We start from the raw sequence: 25,904 nt of genomic DNA on the forward strand, positions 1-25,904 counted from the left end.
TTTGTCGTGAGTTTCTTCATGACAGAATTCTTTTTTGCTCAGCACGCCTCTGAGAAATAGTGAGTTATGAGAAGTGTTGACTCATTAGTGTTTTTTTTTGTTTTTTTTAGGGTGGTTGGTGGGCGTCATACTGTAGGACCTGTTGAGTGATCAAGCTGTCAACCTGCTCGTCCGAGGACGGATTGAGTTTCATGTCCGTCCTCCTTAATGACCCGTCAGCGGAGAGGGTCCCCGCGTGATCTCTGTGTGATCCCCACCACACCCTCCTTCACATTCCCGCGTTCCGCTCAAATGCGACCAATCTGGCTGACATCTGCGGCCCCCCCGGCCTCACCGTGTTATTAGCTATAGACCACTCGGACACCCCACTTCCGCGCGGCCTCCCCAACGCATCTCGAGGGACCGGGCTCGTTCTTTCGGGGACACCCCCAGGGAGATGAACCCTCTCCATTGAGGGGAGAAGTGGGGAGGCGGGTGTCTCCAGGGGAACCATGGACCACCAACTGTTGTGAAACACCAGGAGGCGGTACTACGCCCGAGCTTGTAAGTGAGCTAAGGAGCGGCTAACATGCTAACGTGCTTCGGCGCAAATGCTTTCGATCAAACACTGATTCTTGCATTTTAATTCCAAATGTAATAAATAACTAGTTCTTATTTTCTTTATGGTCTCTAAATTGTAATGACGAACTTTCATTTTTTTTATTTTTTTCATTACTATTTTGCTGTCTCATTTTTGTTGTTTATAGCATAAAAAATGAAATACAACTTTTCATTATTTTTCTTTTTTTTAATAATTGGGATAGGTTCGTCACTACTGTCAATGTCAAAATTGTAATTTAAATTTTCGGAATTATTGTGCTGTTTTTAGCATTTAAACAAATATGAAATTATGACAATTTTACTGCTTCTGTGTGTAATGACAAATTTTTCGCTATTATTATCATTATTATTATTTTTTACAATTACGAGTGTCTTTTCAGTTAAATGAAATGTTTAGCATGCATGTACAAAAATATGCTGTACATTATATTGACTTGTTTTTATCAGTGAAATAATTATTTTGGTTATGGACAAGCACAAAAGTGTGAGTGTGGAAGTCATAAGTTACTTGAACAACATTTTTATTAAATCATAGAACTTTTCACTTGCTTTACAGGTGAAATGTTAGCTTAGCAACCAAGACGCTCAACTCGTGGCCAAAAGGGACAAAATGCATTTTATTTAGCTCTTCTGTGTAAAGCCTATCAGCGATACTATATTTCAATTTCAAATATACATTACCATGTTTATTTCTTCCTACAAACAATCAATTTAGCAACCTAGACACCCGAGTACTGTGGCCTTAAAAGGACAGAAGGCAAAAGTCAAATGTGTTCTGATTCAGCTGACCAACAACTGACATGAAACCACAGCTATTAGCTTAGCAAGTTAAACATGCACCTACGGTGGCCTTAAAGGCTCAAAAGACGAAGGTGAAGCTCTCTATCGTAGTGTTAGAATTTCAAATTCAAAACTACTTGTCATCCAAATTGTGTCAGTAGTTCACTAGAGCTAATTAGCTTAGCGACAGGAACCCTCTTGACAGTTTTTCCTGGTTCGCTGTCTAGTGACAAAGGTACCAATACGTTTGGGCCATTAGCTTAGCAACAAAGATGCCCAACTACGGTGGTGTTAAAGAGACAAAATGAATTTAGTGAAGCCCTCCAATGTGGTCGTCGGTGGTGTTGCAATTTCTATTCCGACGTACTTCAGTGTGACTCTTTTCATCGAGACTTTGCCAGGTAGTTGACTGCAGTTATTAGCTTAGCGACCGGGACGTTCAACTACGGTGACTTTGGAAGGATAAACGGCACAAGTCAAAAACTTGTTCTCAGTTGGCGATAAATAAGTTATTTGTGAGTATCCTTGAGTCAGCTCTAGGGTTCTACGCCCTTCCAAAGTCCACCTCCTGGGTTCTGGTTTCTGGAGGTGTGTGCGTGGGCAACCAAGTGAAGTTGCAGCGTCCTTGGGGGTCCCTTCTGACAAAAGCCTGCCCCTGAGGATAGCTGAGTGTCTTAACGCTAGTGGCGGGGCTCAGGGACATTGCGAAGGCCAAGTCCGAATGTCCACCTTCACACTGACCAAATTGTGACCGACTCTGCGGGGTCAAAGTCCAGTTCTGGACCGGAGTGCTGAAAGGAGACTGGCTGAAGTGAGTCTCCTCGGAGAACTGGGGTCCCGATGGCGGACTTGTGTGGTTAGGAGTGGACGTCATGAGGGCAAGAGGGCTTTGTGGACCAGCGCTCCCGTAGCTGCAGTCTGACCGGTCGCTCTCGATTTGGCCGGCGACCGGTGAGAACGCTAAGTTTTGCTGGTACGCAGTTGGCAAAGATGATGTGTCTATGGTGTCTGGGTCCTTCAGACCAAGAGTCTTCAGAACCCAAAGGTCCAGTGTGGGATCGTAAGAGGAGAAACTGGACTCGGCGGAACTGAACTCAGCGCTGAGGTTTCGGCAGACACGCTTACTGACCTGAAGGTGGTGCCCAGAGGAGTTTTGGAAAGAGCCAACATGGTACGGCCACTTCCTGTTTAGATTCCTGGTCCTGTCGGAGCTCAACCTCTGCACAACAACATTGATTTGCGTTCTGAGTGACTGCTGTGTGCACCAACACATCATCTGTCTCAAAACAAGGCCAAAGTGTAAAAGTTTGTCTCACTTTAGCTTTGTCTTCCAAGTTTCTGACAAAAGACGAGTTGAGGAATTTTCGCAGTTTGTCGTTCTCCTCCTGGAGGCGGCTCAGTTCCTCCTCCCGCTGCAGCAGCGTCTCCTCAAGCTGGCAGCGACCATTCCATACACACACATACACTACATTTAGCAATTTTCTGTTCAAACAAACACATTTTAATTTGTTTTGTCATACAATTAACATGTTGCATATATTAGCATGCTACCTGTTTGTTCCTTTGGAGGTGAGGGGAGAACTGCTCTGACCACAGTCCACCAGCAGGGGGAGACCTGCTAAACACACACTCCTCTGGCACGCACGCACAATTAACTTTTAACATCAATTTAAGCCTGAATTCATTTACAATTGACCACCTCGTAAAAATATAATAATTTAAAAATTACTTTAAAAAACATGCACATTTATTTTTCGACTGACCCCAGCCACGCGGGGAACTGTGACGCTTTTCTCCAACATTGGTGACGTCACATTGATCGATAGGAGACCACGTGGAGGTTAGGGTTTCCATGGAAACAGACGAGGAGCCAAGGATTTCTCTGAAAGTGTACAAACTGTGCATTATTTTAAAAATGAAATACATACTAAAAAAAATCAATAAAACTTTGTCGAATACAAAATATGTAAAAACAAGATTTACACATTTTTAATTTTAGAATAAAGCATCAAATGAAAAAAAATACAAGAGAATACAAATAATACAGTTTAACATATTTAATTTATTTGTTGTATTTTAAAAATAATTATTTCAAATTATTTTTGTAACTATTTTATTAAATTTACTGCATACAAAACATTGAAATTTACATATATTATACTACACAAATACTGTAAATATATTACACTACACTTCTTTTCCTTTCGGCTTTTGCCTTGAGGGGTCGCTACAGCGAATCAGTTGCCTCCATCTAACCCTGTCCTCTGCATCTTCTGCCATCACACCAACTACATTCATGTCCTCTTTAACTATATCTATAAAACTCCTCAAATACTGCAAAACACGTTGAAGCGAAACGAGTTTTAACATAGTAACACGTGTACTACTGGTAATATATTGACGCAACATCAGGTGGGGGAAAAAAATACTAAAACATGTTCAGAATTTATTTTTACGTTCATGTGGTTCACGTGCAATCAAAAGCATTGCAAAAAATATGTAGGCCTATACTACTAATTATGACGATTATCATCTAAAAACATTTGAAAGAGAATCCAAATGAATGTCGTCTTGAGTGATTCAGTAAATCGTAAAAAATGTAAAGATAAACAAAGATAAACAATATAAATATTTCTTGCCACAGCGTGAAGCATGAAAGGCACCGACATACAAGTGAAAGTGAACTCACCGCAGACACGCGCAGCCACTGATGTTCTCCGCGTGCACGCGCGCCGCTAACGTCCAGTCACAGCAAGTTTAAAAAAAAAGTTATAAATATTTTAACGTGGAAAAAAAATAGCAGAATATAAAAAGGGCACGTGAAGATCCTCTGCTCACTATAAAAGTCACGCGCGCACACACATACCCGCTACTTAAGAAACGCAAGACAACTAATCACAGCTTGCCCAATCATATTCATTGCCTGCTTGTGACGTCATTCCTCCATGCATGTAGAAAATCACGTGAGCAGCCGAGGATCTTAATGCCAATTTACTGTCTGAAAGGATTTTAAGACAATTATATTTGCACACACATGACAGATGAAAACACAAAAAAAGGACAAAATGTGCAGGACACAAAAAAAGAGTAGATTTATGACACTCAAAAGAGAAAATAGGGGAAGTAGCTATAGGACACAAGTAGATCAGATGAGGACATAAAGCATGGACACAAATAAATGTAGGACATAAGGATATTACTGATGACACCATGTATTTACCGTGACATTTGCCATCATGCTTGGCAGCTGTGTCATGTGTTGAGGTCCACGTTGTAACCATGCTTATTATTATGGAATGGCACGAGATGCTTGTGTTCGCCATATGTACAAATCAAATTCAGCGGTCACTTTGTGCGTATGTGTCAGGTGGGCGGGTCACTCAGCAGGCTAGCCACTTTCATGTCCGGCTTTTGCTGCGGCGACACGCTAAGTCGCTCCTTTTCCAATTAGCCCCCAAGTTGCCGTCGTCGGACGAACGCCAGAGGCCTGCTGCGGGACGTGGGATTACCCAGCTGCTGGCCTGTAGCGGAACCTGGGCTAGGCGGGCCGGCGGGCAGACCCCAAATTCAACTTTGGTTTCATCGAACCGTTATATAACACGTTACTTTAAGTTTGTCTTAAAATGAGCGCTTGCTATGTGCTATGAGGGTAAAAGTACATACTATATAGACTTGCTACACAGGCAGATAACTAGTTAAGTAGCATAAGAAACATCATTTATTTACCCAAACATTTCAAAACAATTTAAAAGCTGAATTTTTGCTCTCAGTTAGGATCCCGTCAGAATCTGACATTGGTGCATTTTCTAGTCCAGATTAAAATGTGTGTCCAAAATCCAAAATAAGCAATTTATGGGACAACAGGTTGTCTACCTGGTGGTCTAACTCCGGGTGTGAGCACAGATGCTAAATCCCGCCCGGCCCGCCTCCCGTTTTGCGTCCCCGCTGGGAACCTAATGACGGGAGGAGGACAGCCGACGGGATTTGTTGGACAACAACGGCGACTGCCTGGCTGCCGGCAGTCTGCTCGCCGCTGGACTCCTTTGACGGGAGAGCGGCAGGCCCTTGACGCGCGTCAACGTTAGCAGTTAGCTTTTGTTTTTGGTCAACTTGGAATACAACTGGGAGTCTTGAACAAACCTAATGTGTTTTAGGAAACAAAGGCAGCATCAACTTTAACTAACCTGATGTGTTTTTGAAAACATGGAGAACATTTAGTTATTATTATCGCAATGCATTCTACAACATAATCGCAAAACTATAGCATATTAGCGCGTTAGCCTGCCTGGTTAACCTTGAGTGTCCCCTGTGGAGATGAACTAAAGACACTAAGATGGAGCGTTTGACTTCTGTACAGAAGGTCACTGCACAATTACAGACACACACACGCACCAACATTGTTTTCCGTGTATGTGCGTTCATAAGAAAGTAGTGATTATGTGAGAGCTTGTTGCCGCTAATCTCAGCTAAGACCCCCAAATAATGGTAGCCCGCTGAGAGCGGGAGGCCAATTAAAGCACCCATGAGGACGAGCGAGCGACACGTCACCTACACACCTCCAAGCTCCCTCGCCCCGGGGTCCAAGCAGCTGCTTTCAAGAGGAAAAATTGACTTCTGGTGTGTATAAATAAGTTTGTGTGTGTAAGAGTGACTGCCCACCCATCATTGAGTGCCAAATTAAACCACAAAGTCAAACGTATGCTCCATCTGGAGAACTACGCTCATCATGCTGGTCTTTTAGCCAGGGTTAAAACCAAGTCAGCAGGTTCGAGAACGTTCCCTTTTTTGGGATTCAGTAACTAACCAAAATACCTACCTCTGTGGAAAAGTTTACATATGGACTTTGGACTTGATTTTGCAGTCTCGCATTTAGTAAAACCCCACTCAGTATGCAAATTGACTGCTGCCTTACTCACTGCCTTCTGGATTTTGGCCTGTTTTACTGCCGCTTCTCCTCCGCAGCTCAGAGGGGTCGCTTAGTGGCGATGATCAAAGTGAGGTTCTGCATCGATCAACCAGGACAAGATCTGAGGCGGATGCTATGGAAAATTCTGCATTGACCGACCGCGACAGGTCCTGGCCCAAGCGAGAGCAAGTGTCATTTAAGAGATGCTAACATTGTTAGCTTATTAAAAGCGAGCACAAATCGATCCCAGTGCAATATCACTGGTGAATGTGAGCAGTTTCTCCATCTAGCCAGTAACTAAAAACACACTTGCCAATTAGTGTAGTGACATAGCATGACATAGAAAAATTATTACATGATTATCAAAAGCTACTGCTGCTAACGCTAATATGTGCTAGCACTGCAGCTCTGCTTACATTTGCCTTTGCCATATTAGTGCTTTGGCCGAAGTGGTTATTTTGCCCTGAAATGCTGCAAAGTCATTGGCGGAGACACTCAGGGGATGCTTATTTTAACTCATTCAATGCCAGGTGTTTACAAACCAGACTGGCAGCCATTTTGACTGATCCTTCAGAAGTGTTCTGCGACAGCACAAAAGAAGAATAGCATTGCTTCTTTCTCCAGAAAATAAATTTGCTTCTAGCTTTTTCTGTCCTTTAGAAGTCCAGAAGTACAACAAGGTTTGGTTTCACCCAAAATACCAGTTTACAAAACGAGACTCCTCAAACCTCAATGACTTCCAATCCGAGTTTCGACGACCTTTTCTCCTGTCGGATGCTCCACCTTCACGCCTGCAAAAGAATTGCGGTCTTGTTACAATCATCCACAAACATTATATCATGAGGATTATTTCCACCGTGAGCGGCGGCGTAATGACACGTTACTAACAGCGAGAAGGCTCGGGTGTCGCCCGGCGGCATGCCTACCCGCGCGCCGGACCACATCAGCAGCCTGTGAGTCTTCTGATTGGTTGTTTGATAGCGGTACCCGCCGGCGCGTGTCAGACGTGAGCATTGTGAACGTCTTTTTGTTGAGTTAGAACAAGACCTTCAGAGATTGGATAAGTCTGCCTGTATGTGCGTGCGTATTGTGTTACAATTAAGTCCGCCATGAATGAAACGCAATGAACACGAGGTCCTGTGATTGACATCCTCAAAGTCCAGTCATTAAGCAAATGCGTTAATGACCCACATGACCTGTATCACATTAGCAATGCATGTGTGCGTGTGTGTATATGTGTTTGAACTGGGCAATTGATCAGTTTCAACAATAATTTGGAATTACTGTAAAGATGATTTTTATCTTTTTTTTTTCTTTAGAGGCAACATCCCACGTTGCGCGTCTAATTGGTCGGTCCGCTCCTGCTAATTAGTGTACCATCTTTTCGGCCACCTTCTATTGCGCTACCAAGTAATTATGTTGTAGGGTACTCGGTGAAAACAAATCTTTAGAATCCACATTTTAGACTCTTTATCGTCAATAGGAATCCAACACGGCAAGCGTTATAACCCGCATGACTTTACTATTAGCATGCTGTGCTAACATAGCTTGGCAGAACATCACAGCTATCCCCTCGTTTCATCGCTGCCACCTACTGGACAGGAGGCGCACACACTGGAGTTGAAAAGGTGCTCAGACAGCAGCCATGCTAAGAAAACATGTCTTGTGCTTAAATTCTGGCTCATCTCAGGCTTTGAGTTCCTAAGGTCAGGTTTGAACACGACACTGCTAAAAAATATTTTCAAAAACAAATTGAATTTGGGCTTGATTTTCACTATCATCATGTTGAGGCCTTTCATCTACTGTAAAAACACTAAAAGGGGATTAGTCCTGTTCACTGCTACCCCACAGTGCCCGTTAAGTGGAACTGAGGATCATCCTCGATGATCCTTACTGCTTGTAGGCTACCTTAAACCTCAGCTGCTAGATGGTTGTATAGAGATCTGTAAAGGGTATCTTTATGTTAGGAGGAAAAACACGGTTATAATTATAAAGAAAGCTCAGGAGTAGACCAAATCGTTTGGAGAAGACAGCTGAAAAGCACAAAATTAATGAGAATGAGTCGGAACCACAGATCAGTGATGGTCTAGGGCAGGGGTGGGCAAACTCGGTCCTCGAGGGCCAGAGTCCTGCAAGTTTTGGAGGGTTCCCATTTCCAACACAAGCTGATTCCAATCAACAGGATCGTTATCAGGCGTATGCAGAGCTTGCTGATGAGCTGATCATATATCAGCTGTGTTGGAGAAGGGAAACATGCAAAACCTGCAGGACTCCGGCCCTCGAGGACCGAATTTGCCCACCCCTGTTCTAGGGGATTTAGTTCAGAACAACAGAGTTGAGGTTGAGATTTAGGTCAGATTTACAGAAAGTTGTAGTTCAAAGGGATTTAATTCAGAGCCACAGAGAGTTTAGGTTCTATAGGGCAGTGATTCTCAAACATATTCACACCAAGTACCGCCTAAATTTTTTTCTTAGATATCCAAGTACCACCATAATGACCAATATCCAAATACAATAGTAGGGCCCAATTTAATATTGATGCTACTTAAATACAGGAAAATAAAAACTACAGCACACCCTAATGATTCAACTTCAATGTATTTAACACACAAAACTTTGCCATTCTATTATGCACAGTTTGAAAACATCTATTCCAGTTTTACTTTTGCATACCACTAGTGGGAGCCCACGTACCTCTTGTGGTACTCGTGCCACATTTGGAGGACGACTGTTCTCCAGGATTTAAGTAAGAACCACAGATGGGTGAGGTTCAAGGGGATTTAAGTCAGAATTCAAGAAAGTTGACGTTTTAAGGGAGCTAAATCGGAACCAGAGGGGATGTGGTTCAAAACCAGATAGACAGATTTAGACGTTAGAAAACGGATTAAGACTACATAGTCAAAAATTCTAGGTCGCAGGTGCAGAATAACCTGAAGTCCATCTGTGATGGCTTGGGTTTAAAGATCTGAATCATTCTTCTGAATTTATTACCTCATGGTGTCTAACTCGTTCCTGGCAAGCAATGCGTGTTTAATAAAGAACTGGATTGGAACAAGAAGAGGTGACGCATTGTCTTCCAGGTATTAGTCAGCGATTGTGTCTCTTCTGGGAAAGGGGCAAAATGCTAGCATGTTGTTGTCACACTTGGATGCGAATGTGCTTTTTTATATTGGAATGCATTTCCTTGATCCTTTAAGAGGTACATTTCAGTTCAAGCACTTTATTAATGGAATGTGGGAATTTCTTCCGATTCTGTTCAGTACCCCCATTTCATGTCAGGGATAGAGTTGTTCTGCGTATTACGTAGCTTAGCATCGCTGACAACAAACATCATTAAAGTGAACCTTGGCCTAGTCATGACTCACCGTACACAAACTCAACTAGTCAGGATTTTTTCTGTTGTCGCTAACTAACAACTATTTGCTAAAAAAAACAAACACTTTCTAAGGTGGAATGCTAGCAAAGGAGCAGTTGATAGCTAGCGAACTTGATGGCAAAGAGCAGTACAATAAGCATCCAAATAAAGATTTGTTTTGCCTGGCTAAAAGGTTAAAAAATAAAATAAGTAAAAATAAAACAAATTTAAAAAATGTGTGTGTTTTCATTGTCTTGCCAACCAACTGATTATTCGTATATGTGATCATAAACGACCACACATGAAAAACGGAGCCTGATATGAATGTGTTCAAGAATGCTGCATGGAGGAAAAGTGGGGGCGTGGAGGGCGTAGAATGACATCAGTGCGACCCGAGAAGGTCGTCGCCAATTAGCGGTCCGGTTATTTCCGTCATTATTAGCGCGTTAGCCGCTATTAATAGCGCAGGTGTGTTTTCTCAATGAGGGCGAGCGAGACGAGGAGATGGAGGTCACAAGGCCCCCCGAGAGGGCTGACGGCTGACGCGGACGGGGTGGAGGCTGCTGCCCGTGGCGACGGAAACACAAAGCAAAAAGCAAAATCATGTCCACCGCTAAAGCCACGCAAGTCAGATCTTTTTAAAGTTGAATACAGACATATGGATACACATGGAGCTGGTCGAAACTTTCAGTAAGTTGCGGCAATGTTTATTATTAAGGGCTAATTCACCTGATGACGCCATCACACACACATTTACACATTACACAGTGGAAAGGGGGTACAGGAAGTGATGTCACATGAGAGGCTGCACATTGGAAAGACAGACAGACAGCTGCTATAAAACCTGACATCAAGTCTGCACAGGGCAAAAGACAAGAGGACACGTTGAAGGTAACGCATGTATGCGCGTGCGCGCAGGTGTGTGCATGCTGTTCCACTATACGATTCTAATTCATTTTCTCACCTGTTGCAGCATGATTCGCACTATTATTGATTATGTCAATTATTTCAAATGCCTGCCGCAGATCATAGGCGGATATCGATTGATCTTAGATACGACACTTATTTTTTACAGCTAAATAATTTGAGCTTTTTATTTGCATGATTTTCGTGTTTGTGTTATTTTAATATTTGTAGCTTATCCTGGTGCATCAATCAGCACATCTCAATGTGGAATCATCAATCAAGAAATATTTTATTCAGACACATAAATGTTAATTTATTCATCACTATACATCAGTGTTTTATATATATATATAAAATGTAAACATTCAATGTTAGTTTTCACTTAAACATCTTTAACAAAGTCTGTCTGATATTGAAAATGAAGGTCAGGAAAGACCAGTGTATTTTTGTGAATGGAAGAATTCACTGTGTGTGCGTGTGCGTCATGAATGGGACATGCATCAGCAGTGTGTGTGTGTGTGTGTGTGTGTGTGTGCACGTGAACATACATTGTGCATCGTCAAGAATGTGTTTGACGTCGGCGGCATGTGTGTCTTTCCTGGTTCTGTGTGCGTGCGCTAGCGTGTGCGCGCGTGTGTCTTGGGGGAGCTCGTTTTTGGACGGTCAAAAGTCGTTTATTTGCAGGGATGGAAAATGCTAAAATTAGCCTGATGTTGCTGGACAATACGCATCCCAGTCAGCAGAGCTAAAAGTGGCCTGCGTGTGTACGTGTGAGTGTGTGCGTGAGTGTGCGGATTCTGCTCCAGGTGTTAGCGCGCGGCGCAAATGTGTTTGTAGGCTAATATGCTAACGTCCAGGTCGTGAGTGTCGGACTAGTGATGCGTTTTGGGCGCCGTGTGTTGCAGATGCACTTGTGCGGCTCTCTGCTTTTCATCTGTCTGCTGTCCATCAATGCGCCTGAATGCAACGCCCGTGAGTCGACGGTTCGACAACAGGTCAGCTGTACGCCACTATGAAGAGAATTAAAGAGGGAGTTTGCAGGGTTTTATTTTTAAGAAAACTCCATGCCCACGGAAGAACAAACTACCAGAGACATAAGACGTGACTGACAAGGTGTCAATCATTTGCTGTGCACTCGCGAGCACATTCGTAATCCATCACCAGCACCTGTTAGGTTGGGCTTCTCAAGCTTTGCTCAAAGTATGTCAAAATATGCACCATTAATAAATAAAATGCCCATCTCTTATTGGCCAATAACTGGGCATAAGACTAGCAAATAAAATAAGAGAAGGAACGTAGACAGTTGAGAGGATGATCTTTCGTAAAAGATGATCCAAAGGTTATTCTTGAAATTATTTGTAAATTTATGAAGGAGATTGAAGAAATGTTGTCAATTATTACGGATTCCGACTTTGTGGTCATAACAGAAGACTTTTTTGAATAAGAACATCAAAGGACTTTCTAGTTCTACTATACTTGATATTTTTGGTCTGTCACAATACATGAAAAGTCAAGTATCAAGGTCATGTTCTTGGCCTATTTTTCTCTAAAGACATTTCATCTGCTGGTGTAAAGGAGTTTATTTTTTAATATAAGCCCTTTCTTTTCTTTTTTCGCAAAAAGGTCAAATTTTATAGATTTTTTTTTTAATCAAAAAAGTAAAATAAAATAAAATAAATAAATATATTGTGGATGTATTTTTTTTTAAAATTAAAAGTAATATACTTAGCCAGGCAAATTCAATTAACAAAAAGGTTGAATTTATGAGAGTAAAAATTTTGTTTTCACTAATCAAATACGTACTTAAATTCAACTAAAATTTTGTATTTGTGTATCATTGTTGTTAGTATGAGTGTTATTTATTTATGTTGAATTACACTTTTAAATCAATTAGACATTGGATAAGAGTCTTTATCATCAACTTTGTGCCCTTCCCAAAGACCACATAAGTCGCTCATGGACCTGTTCTAAAAATTGCTCACCTGTGATTTCCAGGGAATGCTGTAGAAGCGATCATTTGAATATGTCAACACTTGCCGAGATTTATAGAACTAAAATCTCGCATATCGGATATTTATCTCTTTTCAACTTTGTTGAAAATTTCTGTTACGTGGACGTCAATGTTTCACATAGATGAATATAATTAATTATTCAACACAAAAGGTAATTTTAGCAAATTTGTTATTGCTTTATTATTTTTACAGTGTATTATTACTGTTGTAGCCACAAAAGAAGAAAAAACTCCAGGTGTCCCAATACTTTTGTCCATGTGGTGCACCTTGAACCAACCTGATCCCACCCACCTGTGTTGGTGTTTCCAGAATGTAGACGACGACGCGCCGATGTGGTCCGGGCCGGCCGCATTAGTCCACCCGGACAGGACCAAAATGCTCCGACCGGATCGTCGCGCGAAGGCGGAGAACGACGTCACGGAGCCCAAGAGGAAGACGAGTTTCCCCGGGAACGGATCGCTGCTGGATCGGCTGTCCATCGGCACCGCCAATACCAAACATACGGCAAACAGGCAGAGGTCAGAATACACTGAAAAGAAAAAGAGCTCATGGAAAAACTTCTTCTTTTTTTTTAAAGAAAAAGGTAGTAATCTAAATAATATATATAACAGCATATTATATTATAATTTATAATTGTTCTTAATAGTTGTATGAAAAAACAAACAGCATTTAATCACTGAGGAAAAAGCAAGGTATTGAGAGGTAGTATTTTTTTTTTATATTTAGGGAAAAAAATAGTAATGTTATTATTATTATTATTTTTAAAACAACGTAATCTATCAAGAGTAACAAAGAGTTGTATTCTGAGAAAAAGTGGAAAAAGTAGAAATTTTCTGAGAATAGCTTGACTTTTCCATGTTACATTTTGACTTTATTCTCACGACTTTTTAATTAGAAAATCATTTATCCTTATAAGATTATAACTTAGTTCTTGCTTGGTGCTTTCCCCCCCATTGTGTCTCTATTGGTGTGTAAAAAAAAAAGAAACTGAAAAAGATATTGTGTAGTACCTGAAGTATAGTTGTCAATTTGTGTGGCTATCAGAGTGATTGAGTTGCCCCGGCGACGCCTCAGCCTTCCTCCCATGGACAGGATTGGGATGAGACACCTGCCAAACAGGAGAGGCTAAGTAACCCCACCTCTGGACACTTAAGGTACTGCAGGTCACTGTCACATCACTCATTTCACGATTGTTACTAAGTATGCTCCGCCCCTTGTCACAGATTGCAGCCAATCAGCAGCTACAATGCTCGCCACCCGTCAATCAATGCACTTGGAAACCAAAGCAGAAAAACAACCTTTTTTTTTTATACTTTAAATACAAAATAAATGTTCCGAAATGTGTCGAAATCTGTTTCTGCTCCTTAAAAAAAAAAGTTATATTTTTAATAAAGAAAAAAATTGTACTGTGTGTAATTGTACAAAAATATTAAAGAATGAAAGAAAGAAAAACTGGTTTTGTTAAGTGTAATTACTGTATGTAGCCTACTGCTACTGTTAGCATGTGTTGGATGGCCTACTGAATGACTTCAGGATGTAGCTCCTTGCCAGTGTATTTATTTTGTATTTGTGCTTAATTGTTTGTGGGGTTAACACTTTTGCAGATTTTAATACAAAATACTACATAGTTTAGACGCAAAGAAAACAACACATCGGGATGCCTTCCCCAACACCAACAGCAAATGGCCGTTGTTTTTTTTAGACGCCACAAAGTACCCGGATGTATTGTCTTCCACGTAAGTTTTCTAAAGAAACTCGCACGCTCAGACGTGTTATTTTATGACGCTGCCACCTAAACATTAATGGGGGAAAAAACACATGAATGTAAATTTTTCTGTGGTGTACTAAATGGCTATCTTATTAAAGTGGCCGGACACTTTGTTTTAGCAAGGATAACTTGTGTAACTTCTAACAGCAAGCTAACAATAACACACACAAATATGAAGTACAAAATACGTCCCTGACTTTACCACTGTGAAGACATCATGATGGTCGGTCCAACCACTTTGAACATTCACGTTGGGTGTTCAGGTAATTGTTCGTTCGACGGTCGTGTGAATTATGGAGGTTTCTAAACTTAACAGGATAGAATCATCGCCATTTCTGTTTCTCAAAACACGACGCGGTCCTTCCCGCCACAACTGCAATGCGATGACGTCATATCGAGTGAAAAATATTCGGGGGGAAAAAAGGCATTCCTTTTATCATATGGAATCTTTATATCTAGATATCCAGCATGTTTTTAAATGAATGTGTATCAGCTCAAGGAAGAGCGTGGTTACTTCATGTACAATACGGAATTTCTAGCATCACAGGTTTGTTCAGAGCAGGGCATGTCTCACATGTTACAATCTGTTTATCTTAAGTCTCCCCCCTAACATGAGCACCAAATGTTTCAGAGGCATGAACAGATCATATTATGATGACAATGATATAATCTTATTTAAGCATATGTGAGAAGAAGAGGCCAGTTGGTTTTATTTTTTTTTGTTTTTATTTAGAAAATTATCCTGGACCCAGAAAAGAACAAAAAGACTCTACAAAGTGACCCTGGACAAGCTGGGACATCAGCATTACATGAGGGGGCCTGATTGGAGCAGCAGCAGAGAGGATGTGACATCACTCCCGTGTAATTTCTGCCTCACTCAGGCCTCGACCATTATTTGATACTCTAGTCCTTTAGAATAGAGGACAGCATATTTTAATTTATGATGGGGACAACCGAGACCATGTGACCAAGCGGACAGTCCTAATGGATGGGACTTAAAAATGGCAACATTGTAGAGCTGAACCAAACATAAAAAAAAATAAAGTGAGAAAAGCACTGAAATTCAACAAAAACAATTCCTAAAGCGGTTGAAATCAGAGTGGCATGCGATTTCCCTCCACACTGATTTTAACGGCGTGTCCCGTCTTTGTGAGGCGGCGGATGTCTGTGAGGCGGCGCATCTGCTTGTCCACCCGTGTCATCCCCTTCTTCATAGAACCCTGGGGAGAGAAACGTGGAACTCTTTTTTTCCCCCAAATTGCCAGGCATTTTAGTTTGTTTTTTTTAAACCAGATTAACCAATGAAATAATTAATACGCTAACCGATTCTAAAACGATTCTTTAGTGACAGCCCGACATTATTGATTTGCAAATCTCCACTGAAGATTATGATTGTGAAAAGTTTCAAAACAATCAGTCACCCTGCTGGACTCCATCTCCACGTTCCATTTGGGTCGGACGACGTAGTCTTTGTTGGAGGGCATCGGTACTCGAGCCCTGGCGCAGAAGCCCGGGTCGCCTGGTCGGAGCGCTCTGTGGACATGAGCACAAGCGCACACACACACATATTAACACATTTCTAAAGAATTATGTTATTATTTTTAAAAGGAACCCTGACTGTCATGACAAGTTTGCTTTGTATTATTTATTTATTTGGTTGTTACTAACGTAACTATGAGATTCATTTTTCCAAAATGGTATGTTCAAGAAATGTTTGTGTTTTTGAAGCATGGCTGATTAAAAGAAAATCATTTTCTCCACAATAGCAAGACATAATGGCATTATCAGATATTGGTACTCTGTCCCAGCGAGTACTCAAATACAAGTACTTGTACTCTTGTCTGGGAAAGGTGCATCCATAATGGCAGCACAACCCCGTCACTGCTCATTCTTACAACACAGGGGGGGGGGGGGGGGTTACCATGGCAACAGAGGCACCAGATCACACGGAAACGACACTTTTAGTCGAATCTTCTCCACTAATCTTACTTCTCCTCTCCCGTCAGCTGTTTCTCCAGGTCTCGACGAGGGGTCTGTCCTCCAGCGCTGAGGAGACAAAGAATGAAGAAGGTAAGGTCAGCGCGGACACAACCGGATCTGCTCGGCCCAACTCGCATGCGGTTATTGCCCACTGCAAATCAGCCGGTGTGACGTCACACCCAAACACGCATGACGCGTTTGGACCACCTTGAGTTACATTCGAACCTTGGTTTCACCCTAACTACCGGGGGGAAAAAAATGTGAAAAGGGAATGCTCAACTTAAATAAAATATGAAAATGAAATAATTTTATAGAGGCCTTTAGGTTATTTGATTTCTCAGTATGAGGCCCTCAGGCGTACAATTTGGATTTAGTCGGGACTTTTCGGAAAGGATTAATCATGAAAACCAAGATTCCACCGTTGTTGCCCTGCCACTTCAAACCTGCGATGGCGGATTGAAACGCACGCATGTTGGTGAACAAGCAACAACACACCTAATTCATCAACGTAACCTAACAGCCAACGCCTCAAAACTCATCCGATTTGGACATCACCCAAAATCTTCCATGTCGCTATTTGGGGACCGTAAATGGTCACACACACTGAACTCCAAATAAGGCGAAGGAATGAGAACAAGCAAGTCGAGTGAGGCGGTCACATGTTGTTCACATGTAACATGCGTGATGATAGTGATGAGAGAACCTGCTGGGTGGAGAGAAGACGTCCGGTTCCTCCGCCCTCTCCACCTTCTGAGGCTGACTGAGGAGGATGAAGAAGAGGAAGAGTAGGAAAAGGAGGAAAGAGTGGGAAGAAAAGGAGGACAGCAGACAATGGAAAGTAGGGCTGGGCGAGTTATCCATTTATCGATTAGTCCCCCCCCCCCCCCCGCCCCCCAAGGAGAGAAAATAATGTCATTTGCTTTTTTTTCTCTCCAGTGGTTTAAATCAGATTATTTTTTTTAAAAAAAGGACATATTTTAAGGCCATTTCTCCCAGCCCTACTGTTGATGATGATGATGATGATGAAGTGAGGACTCAAGCTAGTCAGCGTATTACAGGTGGAAACGGAAACATTAAGGCAGGAAGTGCAGCCGAGAAACAGGAAGTGAACGCCTGCGCTACCTGAGTCGCCTGCGCTGAGGCATCTGCTGGTCCAGGTCACGCTGCTGCCGCTCCTCTCGCGTCATTCCCTTGTAGTTGGACGTCAGGCCGAAGATGGGCCGCGACCACTCGTCTGTGACGCAACGGCGGGGAGTGAGGTTTTTACGGGAATGAAGAACAAGGAAGAGGCGGGCTGTGTGATGAGGGGAACTTACTAATGAGCTTGAGGGCCAGGTCTTTGTTGGATCTGGACTCTTTGGGGTGCTTGTACAGGAACATGACGGCGCGACCGATCCCACTGTGCTTCAGCGTTTCCTGACTGACGCTGGGCAGCTGAAGGCAACGATGGGGATTGCAAGGTAACCAGTTACCACAATGCAGGCTTTAATGGTCAAATCTAATGTTTTGCTCCCATCGAGAGGTGGCAGCGTGGTTGAGGTCGTCTCCATGGCAACGAGACGATGTGCTTTGGTGTGCCGGTTGGGGCAGAGGCCTCAGGCTTACGCGCTCACACAAAGCAATACACAACGCTACCATAAACGCCTTTGTGCTCACTTCCTGCAGGATCCTGAGCAGCTCCTCTCGGATCCGAAGCGCCGGCAGCGACTTGTCGGGAAGCGGGCTGATCCACTCCTTGATGGCCGACATGACGCCGCTGTCGATAAATGTATCCTTCAGGTCCTGCCTGAGAAAGCACATCATTAATCATTAATTAATTTGCAGAAATCTGCATCGACAGTCGCCTATAGTCACTGTAAATTCATAAACAAATACTTTTTTAGGTGCATGACCACTTGGGGCAGTAGAGTGAGCTTCTTCAGCGCCGGTTTCTTGGCACTGTTCAACGTTCTGTCCTCCTGAACGTAATGAAGTTGAGACTATTAATAAGTGGAAGCATCTTATAGTCTGTTTTGATTTCATTTGCCGGTCAGACCTCTGCGGCCTCGTTCATTTTGGTGATCATGGCGCTGACCACGTCGTCGGCGTCGCTGATAAACGTTCCCCCGTCACGGTGCCGCCGCCGCTTGCCGCTCATGGCCTTCTTGCGAGCCAGCATGATGTCAAAGTCAGACATGAAGCTGGTGCTGAAGACACACAAAGTAAAAAGGCACGAGTTACCAACGATGAAAGCGCTCTTGGGTTTACGACAGGGATGTGCAAACGTTTTTGTGTTTATAAAACAGGCCAAATATCAATTCAATATGCGGTTCAACATATTTAAAGCACAAAATATTACAATATCAGCTTGTTTTTTTAAATTACAAATTGATTGACACATTGTACTTAACTTGAAAAATAAATACAAGTGTAATGTGGTAATATTTATTTTATTATTTTATATAAAGTTTTTTTTTTTTACTTTGTATAAAAAGATACCAACCATAAGCATATATTTTTTAAATAGTGTAATATATCAGAATAGTTTTTCTAAAAAAAAATGTAAAAAAAAATTTATATATAATTTTTCTTGAAATATTTATTCCATTATTGATAGTTTTACAGAAAAAACACCAAACTAACTTTTTCTCAACAGTGTTTATGCGGCCCCATTCTTAAATATTATCATTCGAGTGCGCGACAAGTGGGCAGACGTGCTGCGCGCTTGTGCGACACTTACTCTTGGCCTCTGCGGCGGACGCCCTCGTCGGAGTCCGAGTCCTCCACCCGATGCTGCGTCTCCTTAACCTCCTTCTTGTCGCCCTCCAGATCCTCCTGGTTGAAGCCCTGCACACAAGCACAAATGTAGCATTAGCATCTTCCATTCTTTACAAAGACTGTGAACAAAAAATATACGATGCAAAAGAGCATTTGAAAGATAGGAGAAAAGTTCAATCTTATTGCAATGCAGTCTCACGCAATATATTTCTTCATCTGCATCTTAATTCAGATTGCCATCAAAATGTAATTTAATTTCTTTCTACAAAAGCTCGTGCTGCACTATGTGGTATACTCACCGTGAACTCTTCCTCCTCCTCATCTCCAGATTCTCCAAAGATGTCTGCGATCATTTTCCTTAAAAGACACACAAGGATCAGATCAGAGATATTAAATCACTTGAAGCCACACTGGTCTGAACGAAAGGTTTTAAAAAGGTTAAGAAAAAAAAGTTTTATGAACACTGTGTGTGTGTGTGTGGGGGGGGGGTGTATTGTACGTCGCACTCACTCCTCCTGGTTGTCATCGTCGTCGCTGTCGCTCCCAAAGAGCGCCTTCTCGTCCTTGTTCTCCGACGCAACCTTGGAGCGGAGATCGTCGTCGCTGCCGCTGTCGGAACCCAGCTCCCGAAGCTTGGCCGCCATGCTCTTATCGATCCCGCCCGACTCTGCGTCACTGTCTGAGTTGTTGTCATCGGAAACTGCGCGACTTCTCTTAACAGCTGACGATGCAACAAGACCGGACAATTTTGTATCAAGCTCAATCATGACATGAGAAAAAAAAAAAAAAAGTATTCTAATGTGGATGTAAACTAAAATAATAGAATATTAGTTCAAATGTTTTTAGTACTATTATTGAAGATTACTTACAGTAAATTCTAATTAACTATTTGTTTAAAAAATATATATAATAAACAAGGTTAAATGTTTGACTAAAAATGTTTTATTTTATAAATATTTATATGAATTAATAAATAAATTAACCAATTATTTCATAGGACACATTAATAAAAAAGTAACACATTTTAAGAAGAAAAGTCGGACGCCTATTGTCTCACCTGGTTTTTCCGTCTCCTCGTCTTCCTCACTGTCTGACAGGATGGCCTTCTTCCTCTTCACTACAACACATGAACATCCAATACTGATTAATTGATTGACTGGCTGATTAGCACCTCCATTTACAACACGTTTGCACCAACACAACTTTCTCCTCGGGGCACAAAACGACAACTTTCCCCGCTCACAATCACACTTCCAAAAAATGTTGAATCTTCAACTAAGATTACGTGCTGACTTTTTTGGTATGTTGGACGAAAAACATACAACATGCAATCTCCACACAGGAACGCCAGAGCCCAGATTCAAACCAGGGATCTCTCAGCTGCGAGGCAGCTATGCTTACCACTAAGCCACCGTGCAGCCACCTCCTCCAAATCCCTGGATAGCAACTGTTCAACTTTATTCAATTTTCTACAAATGTCATAATGAAGCCTCGGGGGTGGTCGGCAGTATTTTGACATTGTTACCTGGCTGCTCATCATCATCGTCGCTGTTGTCCGAGGCTTTCCGCGCAGCTTGCGCTTCGCCGTCACTTCCCGCGACATTGTCGGCGTTCTTCCTTCCCTTACCGCCGTCCTCCTCCTCCTCTTCCTCGCTGTCCGACCGCATGACGGCCTTCCACTTGCCTCCCTCCGCCTTCTCAACCTCTCCCTGTCGCATGTCGGACTCAGCATCATCATCAGAGTCCAGCGCAGCTGCCGGCGCCTTGCGCCTGGCCGGCGTCTCTGTGTCAGAGTCACTGTCAGCGGCGGATTTAGCTTTGGCGTCCTCGTTATCAGAGTCACTCTCCACAGCTGCTGCTTTGCCGGCGCCCTCCTCCATGTCCGAGCTGCTTCCCCTGCGCTTGGCGGGGGATGACGCCTCCTTTTCCTCGTTGTCCGAGGCGGCATGTTTGAACGGCCTCTCGTCGTCGTCCTCTGACACGCTCATCCTGCGTTTGCCCACGGAGTCGTCATCATCGTCGCTGTCGGCGGGCCTTGGACGTTCCACCTCCGAGTCGCTCCCCTGGTCGTTGCGGCGAGCGGGAGCCTCAGCCTCCGAGTCGCTCCCCTTGTCATGACGGCGAACGGGGGCCTCAGATTCCGAGCCGCTTCCCTGGTTATTGTGGCGACCGGGACCCTCAGCCTCAGAGTCGCTCCCCTTGTCATGACGGCGAACGGGGGCCTCAGATTCCGAGCCGCTTCCCTGGTTATTGTGGCGACCGGGACCCTCAGCCTCGGAGTCGCTTCCATGGTCGTTGCGCTGAACGGGACCCTCAGCCTCGGAGTCGCTTCCATGGTCGTTGCGGCGAGCAACGGGAGCCTCCGCCTCCGAGTCGCTTCCCTTGTCGTTGTCGCCATGGTGACGGGGCGCTTCACCCTCCGAGTCGCTGTCGCCACCTCGTCGGACGTCATTGTCGGAGTCACTGTCAGCCCGCCGTTTGTTGTAAGGTGCCTCCTCGTCATTGCTGCCCTCGTCCTGATGACACAAACAATAAAATCATGTCACTGTAACTTTTTAAAACCCTGCTGCCCTGCTTCTGGCAAACAGCCCAAGTATCAGAAGAAGTTAAGACACTCCAGAAGGAAGTAAACCTCCTGGCTATGTGCAAAGATCCATGCATTGCACTTCTCTTTCAGTCTAATCAACGGGTTTGAAGAAAGTTATACGTCAAAATATATATATTTTTAAAGCTTATTAATTTAGCAAATAATCAACAATTTATTCATGCTTACACAAATCCTACTAAATCATTAGGTCTGACCTCAGAATTATGTTTGTTGCTGCTCATGTCCTCGCCGTCCGACGCCTGATGTTCATCCTGAACTGGAGTTCCACCACCGTCATCTGTGAGATAAACCATTAATAAAAATAAAAAAGCCAAAACAAAAGGCAGTGGTTATTTTGTCTTGACTATCAACTCTCCTGCTTGTGTCATTTTGCCTTTAACGTCTCTGATTGGTCAATTGGAATTCTTGGCCTGCCGTGAATGGCTATTTTACCGTGATAAGATTAGGTTGAGGATGCAGTGTTACGATTAAACTGGTTTTGAGATTAACCGATTTCTGATTCCAGCTGTGGCCGATAGGACAATATTAGTCCATTAATTTTGTTTGCAGATTCGTCACTAGCAACATCGAAAATGTTCAACTGCATAATAAACTGTAAACATAGTAAACAAATAAAAATAATAAATAAAATGGTACAGCGCAGTAAATAGCACCTTCTGGGCGAGCGATCTACCCTCTCGGCTACGAGATGGAACACATTCACCAGCGCTGAATTTATACTTTCAGTTCTCGCGCGATTCACGGCAAAATAACCACCGCGGGGAAAAAGTAACTTTAATCCTGACATCACTTATAACTGTGACACATTGGGAAGACGTGTACTATTACCAGTCAGAATAGTTAAGATTCTTAATATAGGAGATGGGCTCCAACTTCACTTTTAAATACGTGAGGTGTATGTCCTATTATACCGTTTCCTGGAGGATGAACAATACGCATTTTCTGAAACACTTCTTCCTAGGTGTAAAGTAGACGCAAGTAGGTCTCTATAGACGTGGTAAAATAAAAATAAACACTGGGTGTATACGAATGCAAATGAGATTTAGTATTATGAAAGAACTGCGTGAGCTTGTTATGTAGCAAAGACAAAAGTGTTTACCGGAATGGCTCCCAGACATGAATTCGTCCTCTTCTCCGTCCATTTGTAGCCGAAGACGGCTTCAAGTATAGACTAAAAGAAAGCGTGACAGCTCTTTTGTTATCCACGCTTCGTTTCTATCGAGGCAGTCAAACAAAACATAAAGGAAAAAAGACGATAGGCTGCCAACTCGGTGACCGCTTGAAGTAGGGAGACGACGAGCCAAAATGGAGCGGCCTGGCCATATACGCATGCGCAGTGGTTACCGGCGCCTTGTAGTGACGTAACAAACAAACGGACAATCATTTCGTTCTCATTTTTATGCTTCATAGAATAAATTGCCCATTCAACTGTAAATACCAAAAAAGTCACATCAAAACAGTGCAAACTCGGAAAAGAAATGACGCACACACCCAATTTAACGTCAAACGGCAGGTATCGTCCCATTTTATGACATCATGTATTTTAAGGAGTAACTGATTGATTGTATAGCCCATTTCAGTGTCTGACTCGCAAAGTTAAAAATAAAACAAAAACACAAACAAATCAACTTTTCTTCGTGCTTTTATTTCTGCATTCAACCATTCCAGTAGGTGGCGATAAAGCACCAAACGCCAAAAACACCAAAGGAGAATAAATATTTTAATGACGTCATTGACGGGCGACTCGGCACCGACGAGGAAACGCGTGTTTGGATCAAGAAGTCAACAAAGTGTTTCGAATCAAATCACGCCACTTCACCGCGTAGACGCTGTCCTCGAACCCGCGAGATGGGCGAAAACAGCCGGTCGTGCACCGTGTGGCTGGGCTCGGAGACCGGCATCCTGAAGGGCGTCAGCGTGTCCCGCAGACAAGCCTTCAACTTCTGCGACAGCTCGCAGCTGAGCCGCCAGCACGAGGTCCGGACGCTGTGCTGGGCCGACGCGGCCGAGAGCGAGCTGATGGTCGCCGCCGTGGACGGAACCGTCAAGACATTCAGCGTGGAGAAGGGAGCCTTCACCGACATGCGTAGCTGCGGCGATCCTGCCGAGGGCTATTTCGTCGGGCTGGCGGTGCTGGATAGTGGCGCAACGCTGGTAACATGCGTGGAGAGCGGCTTGCTCCGAGTGTGGAGGGACGAGAGCAGCGAGCCCGCCACGGAGATCCGCGTAGGTAGCGACGTGACCCGCATGAGGCAGAACCCGGAGCACCGGCACAAAGTGGCGACCGGCGGCAAGGACAATTGTCTTAAAGTGTGGGACCTGGAGAATCCCGAAAAGCCCGTGTTCACCGCTAAGAACCTGCGGGACGACTGGCTGAGTCTACGGCAGCCGCACTGGGTCAAAGACATGGCCTTCATACCGGGATCCGACAAAGTGGTCACCTGCACGGGATACCACCAAGTGAGTCCGCAAGTTGCTGGACTCCGTTGAAAAACAGACCCTTTTAACCTAAACAAAAAGACAAGGTTTACATAGTTTGAACATTTTGATTTATTATATTTTTTTGTGTTAAAAAAATATATATATTTATCGCCATTCGTTATAGTTTCTTTTGGTCCTGGTCAGTGTGTATAATTACATCCGACCTCAACCGGCTCGTTTACCTGCCGGTTGTAAGCACCTGTGGCTAAGGCCGAAGGGTTTTTAGTTTTGCCAATATAAATTTAATTGTTCAGTCCTACCTACTCATTATACATTATTTATATTTGCTTTGTCCCACCAGGTGCACGTGTACGACCCCTCAACACCTCAACGTCGCCCCGTCCTGGAGGCTACCTTCGGGGAGTATCCGCTGACGGCGTTGTCTCTTCCCGCTGCGGGAGGCTCGGCGGTGGTAGGCAACACGCATGGTCAGATCGCCGTACTGGACTTGCGAAAAGGCCTGGTGCGGGGGTGCTTCAAGGGCCTGTCCGGGGGCGTTAGAGGTCTGCAGTGCCATGCCTCGCAACCCCTGGTGGCGTCCTGCGGCCTGGACCGCTTCTTGCGGATCCACAGCCTGGAGGACCGGCGGGTGCAGCACAAGGTTTATCTGAAATCCCGCCTCAACTGCTTGCTGCTCGCCAGCCGACAGCTGGAGGAGCCGGCGGGCTCCCAGGGGGGCGCCGAGCAGGAGGTGAAGGAGGAGGAGGAAGTGGACGAAGTGTGGGACGCCATGGAGCAGGTGGAGGAGCGAGAGGAGAATCTCAAGAGAAAAACATCGGAGGAGCAAGAGGACGATCCTAAAAGGAAAGCATCAGGTGGTGAGAATCCCACGCAGAAAACAGAAGATGAGGAAGGAGAGAACTCCAAAAGGGAAGCATTGAGTGATACTTCAGGGGAGGGGGGAGAGAATCCAGAGAAAAAAACACCAGAGGAAGAGGAACAGACGCAGAAGAACAAGAGAAAGCGAAAGAAAGCTCAAGCCTGAGAGGCGTTTGTAGTGCGCTCAGAGCGTAGGACATTTAAAAGTCCGCGCTCCTCAGACTAAGAGCGAGATGGTCCCGTGCAAGTGTTTCTTGTAGGATTTGCATCATTTGTCATTTTATCACATGTATTAAAAACTTTTTGTGCCTACAGATGTTTTGCTAACAGGAAAATACAACGGTCAATGAACGCATCAAGTCCAGGGAAGAGTCATTAAATTTGAAGGAAAGCATCAAAAATAATTTCTGATTCTAATCAATTTTTGTAAAAAAACTCTATTGTACAGTTTTGTGTAAACATTGCATTTTAGGTTCATCCTGAAATTACAGTACACCCAATACCAAAATCCCAAATGTTTTGGGAGTAATGTATTTAAGACTTTGTGGTTTTAAATTATGTTTAATACACAGATACATTAGTAACAGTCAAAAATGAAATGTATACAACCTAGTAGACATTGAAATGACTTATTTTTTTCACAGCAACTCATTTGTAATTCCAAAGTAAGATGACCACAACAAACGTGTTAGCAGCAGTGTAAGAAGTTCGCTTTAAAACATCAAAAAAAAAAAAGCAATATAGCTGCTAGGTAAACGTGACCTCCAAAGTGATGAAGTGGTTAAACGAGGCAAAAGTTCCCTTTCTGACCTAGTAAACGTTGAAAATGCCACCTTTTTATGTTAGCTTAGCTGTGAGGCTAACAAGTATGTGTTCCCTCACAAAAGTTTTCACTTTTTACTGTTTGAGTGTAACATTCAGATGCATGATGG

At 43.4% G+C, this 25,904-nt stretch overlaps 4 protein-coding genes and 1 long non-coding RNA gene across 9 annotated transcripts; 3 read left to right on the forward strand and 2 right to left on the reverse strand.

Moving 5' to 3' along the window:
- Positions 1–1,167: 1,167 nt before the first annotated feature.
- Positions 1,168–14,926, reverse strand: gmnc (geminin coiled-coil domain containing). 3 transcript variants are annotated; one of them, XM_086080590.1, is made up of 8 exons: positions 14,525–14,926; positions 13,570–13,667; positions 12,851–13,030; positions 7,015–7,077; positions 3,144–3,262; positions 2,932–3,014; positions 2,697–2,813; positions 1,169–2,599 (listed from the first exon to the last, which is right to left on the reverse strand). In XM_086080590.1, exons 5-8 carry the CDS (start codon positions 3,232–3,234, stop codon positions 1,925–1,927), a joined length of 966 nt encoding a protein of 321 aa, XP_085936716.1. In that variant the 5' UTR covers positions 3,235–3,262; positions 7,015–7,077; positions 12,851–13,030; positions 13,570–13,667; positions 14,525–14,926; the 3' UTR covers positions 1,169–1,924. The 3 variants fall into 3 exon arrangements, with proteins under 3 accessions (XP_085936717.1, XP_085936718.1, XP_085936716.1); XM_086080591.1 differs by lacking the exon at positions 7,015–7,077 and having other exon boundaries at positions 1,168–2,599; positions 2,697–2,862; positions 13,570–14,926; XM_086080592.1 differs by lacking the exons at positions 12,851–13,030; positions 13,570–13,667; positions 14,525–14,926 and having other exon boundaries at positions 1,168–2,599; positions 2,697–2,862; positions 7,015–7,076.
- Positions 10,492–13,995, forward strand: ostn (osteocrin). 3 transcript variants are annotated; one of them, XM_086080595.1, is made up of 5 exons: positions 10,492–10,532; positions 11,453–11,542; positions 12,869–13,077; positions 13,604–13,713; positions 13,783–13,995. In XM_086080595.1, the coding sequence occupies exons 2-4, from the start codon at positions 11,453–11,455 to the stop codon at positions 13,686–13,688; spliced, it is 384 nt and encodes a 127-aa protein (XP_085936721.1). In that variant the 5' UTR covers positions 10,492–10,532; the 3' UTR covers positions 13,689–13,713; positions 13,783–13,995. The 3 variants fall into 3 exon arrangements, with proteins under 3 accessions (XP_085936721.1, XP_085936720.1, XP_085936719.1); XM_086080593.1 differs by lacking the exon at positions 10,492–10,532 and having other exon boundaries at positions 11,234–11,542; XM_086080594.1 differs by lacking the exon at positions 10,492–10,532 and having other exon boundaries at positions 11,231–11,542; positions 13,604–13,995.
- LOC147171453 (uncharacterized) lies at positions 14,012–18,660 on the forward strand. Its single transcript, XR_015095576.1, has 4 exons — positions 14,012–14,295; positions 15,061–15,188; positions 16,334–16,397; positions 17,973–18,660. It is a non-coding gene; the product is annotated as an uncharacterized LOC147171453 (long non-coding RNA).
- On the reverse strand, positions 15,041–23,004 carry iws1 (interacts with SUPT6H, CTD assembly factor 1). Its single transcript, XM_086080589.1, has 15 exons — positions 22,772–23,004; positions 21,867–21,949; positions 20,590–21,580; positions 20,122–20,181; positions 19,575–19,785; positions 19,364–19,421; positions 19,027–19,133; positions 18,343–18,493; positions 18,183–18,265; positions 17,964–18,093; positions 17,624–17,741; positions 17,430–17,541; positions 16,317–16,373; positions 15,749–15,860; positions 15,041–15,547 (listed from the first exon to the last, which is right to left on the reverse strand). The coding sequence occupies exons 1-15, from the start codon at positions 22,812–22,814 to the stop codon at positions 15,422–15,424; spliced, it is 2,442 nt and encodes an 813-aa protein (XP_085936715.1). The 5' UTR covers positions 22,815–23,004; the 3' UTR covers positions 15,041–15,421.
- A 405-nt stretch (positions 23,005–23,409) lies between these two features.
- Positions 23,410–25,284, forward strand: wdr74 (WD repeat domain 74). The gene is made up of 2 exons (XM_086080313.1): positions 23,410–24,132; positions 24,455–25,284. The coding sequence occupies exons 1-2, from the start codon at positions 23,521–23,523 to the stop codon at positions 25,136–25,138; spliced, it is 1,296 nt and encodes a 431-aa protein (XP_085936439.1). The 5' UTR covers positions 23,410–23,520; the 3' UTR covers positions 25,139–25,284.
- The last annotated feature ends 620 nt before the right edge of the window (positions 25,285–25,904 follow it).

This window comes from Leptonotus elevatus, chromosome 7, assembly GCF_054856555.1.
Source record: "Leptonotus elevatus isolate MCC_2025b chromosome 7, RoL_Lele_1.0, whole genome shotgun sequence".
NCBI classification, from domain to species: Eukaryota; Metazoa; Chordata; class Actinopteri; order Syngnathiformes; family Syngnathidae; genus Leptonotus; species Leptonotus elevatus.

What these genes read in the sequence shown, in the direction of transcription:
- gmnc (XM_086080590.1), bottom strand. Translation starts at nt 3,234, where the DNA reads ATGGAAACCCTAACCTCCACGTGGTCTCCTATCGATCAATGTGACGTC. An exon ending in CAGTTCCCCGCGTGGCTGGG is followed by an intron (nt 3,015 to 3,143) that starts GTCAGTCGAAAA and finishes CGTGCGTGCCAG; the next exon opens with AGGAGTGTGTGTTTAGCAGG. An exon ending in ACTTGGAAGACAAAGCTAAA is followed by an intron (nt 2,600 to 2,696) that starts GTGAGACAAACT and finishes GTTGTTGTGCAG; the next exon opens with AGGTTGAGCTCCGACAGGAC.
- iws1 (XM_086080589.1), bottom strand. Translation starts at nt 22,814, where the DNA reads ATGGACGGAGAAGAGGACGAATTCATGTCTGGGAGCCATTCCG. An exon ending in GCAACAAACATAATTCTGAG is followed by an intron (nt 21,581 to 21,866) that starts GTCAGACCTAAT and finishes TTGTGTCATCAG; the next exon opens with GACGAGGGCAGCAATGACGA. An exon ending in AGGAGGAGGAAGAGTTCACG is followed by an intron (nt 19,134 to 19,363) that starts GTGAGTATACCA and finishes GCTTGTGTGCAG; the next exon opens with GGCTTCAACCAGGAGGATCT.
- ostn (XM_086080594.1), top strand. Translation starts at nt 11,426, where the DNA reads ATGCGTTTTGGGCGCCGTGTGTTGCAGATGCACTTGTGCGGCTCTCTG. An exon ending in AGTCGACGGTTCGACAACAG is followed by an intron (nt 11,543 to 12,868) that starts GTCAGCTGTACG and finishes TGGTGTTTCCAG; the next exon opens with AATGTAGACGACGACGCGCC. An exon ending in CATACGGCAAACAGGCAGAG is followed by an intron (nt 13,078 to 13,603) that starts GTCAGAATACAC and finishes TGTGGCTATCAG; the next exon opens with AGTGATTGAGTTGCCCCGGC.
- wdr74 (XM_086080313.1), top strand. Translation starts at nt 23,521, where the DNA reads ATGGGCGAAAACAGCCGGTCGTGCACCGTGTGGCTGGGCTCGGAGACC. An exon ending in CCTGCACGGGATACCACCAA is followed by an intron (nt 24,133 to 24,454) that starts GTGAGTCCGCAA and finishes TTGTCCCACCAG; the next exon opens with GTGCACGTGTACGACCCCTC.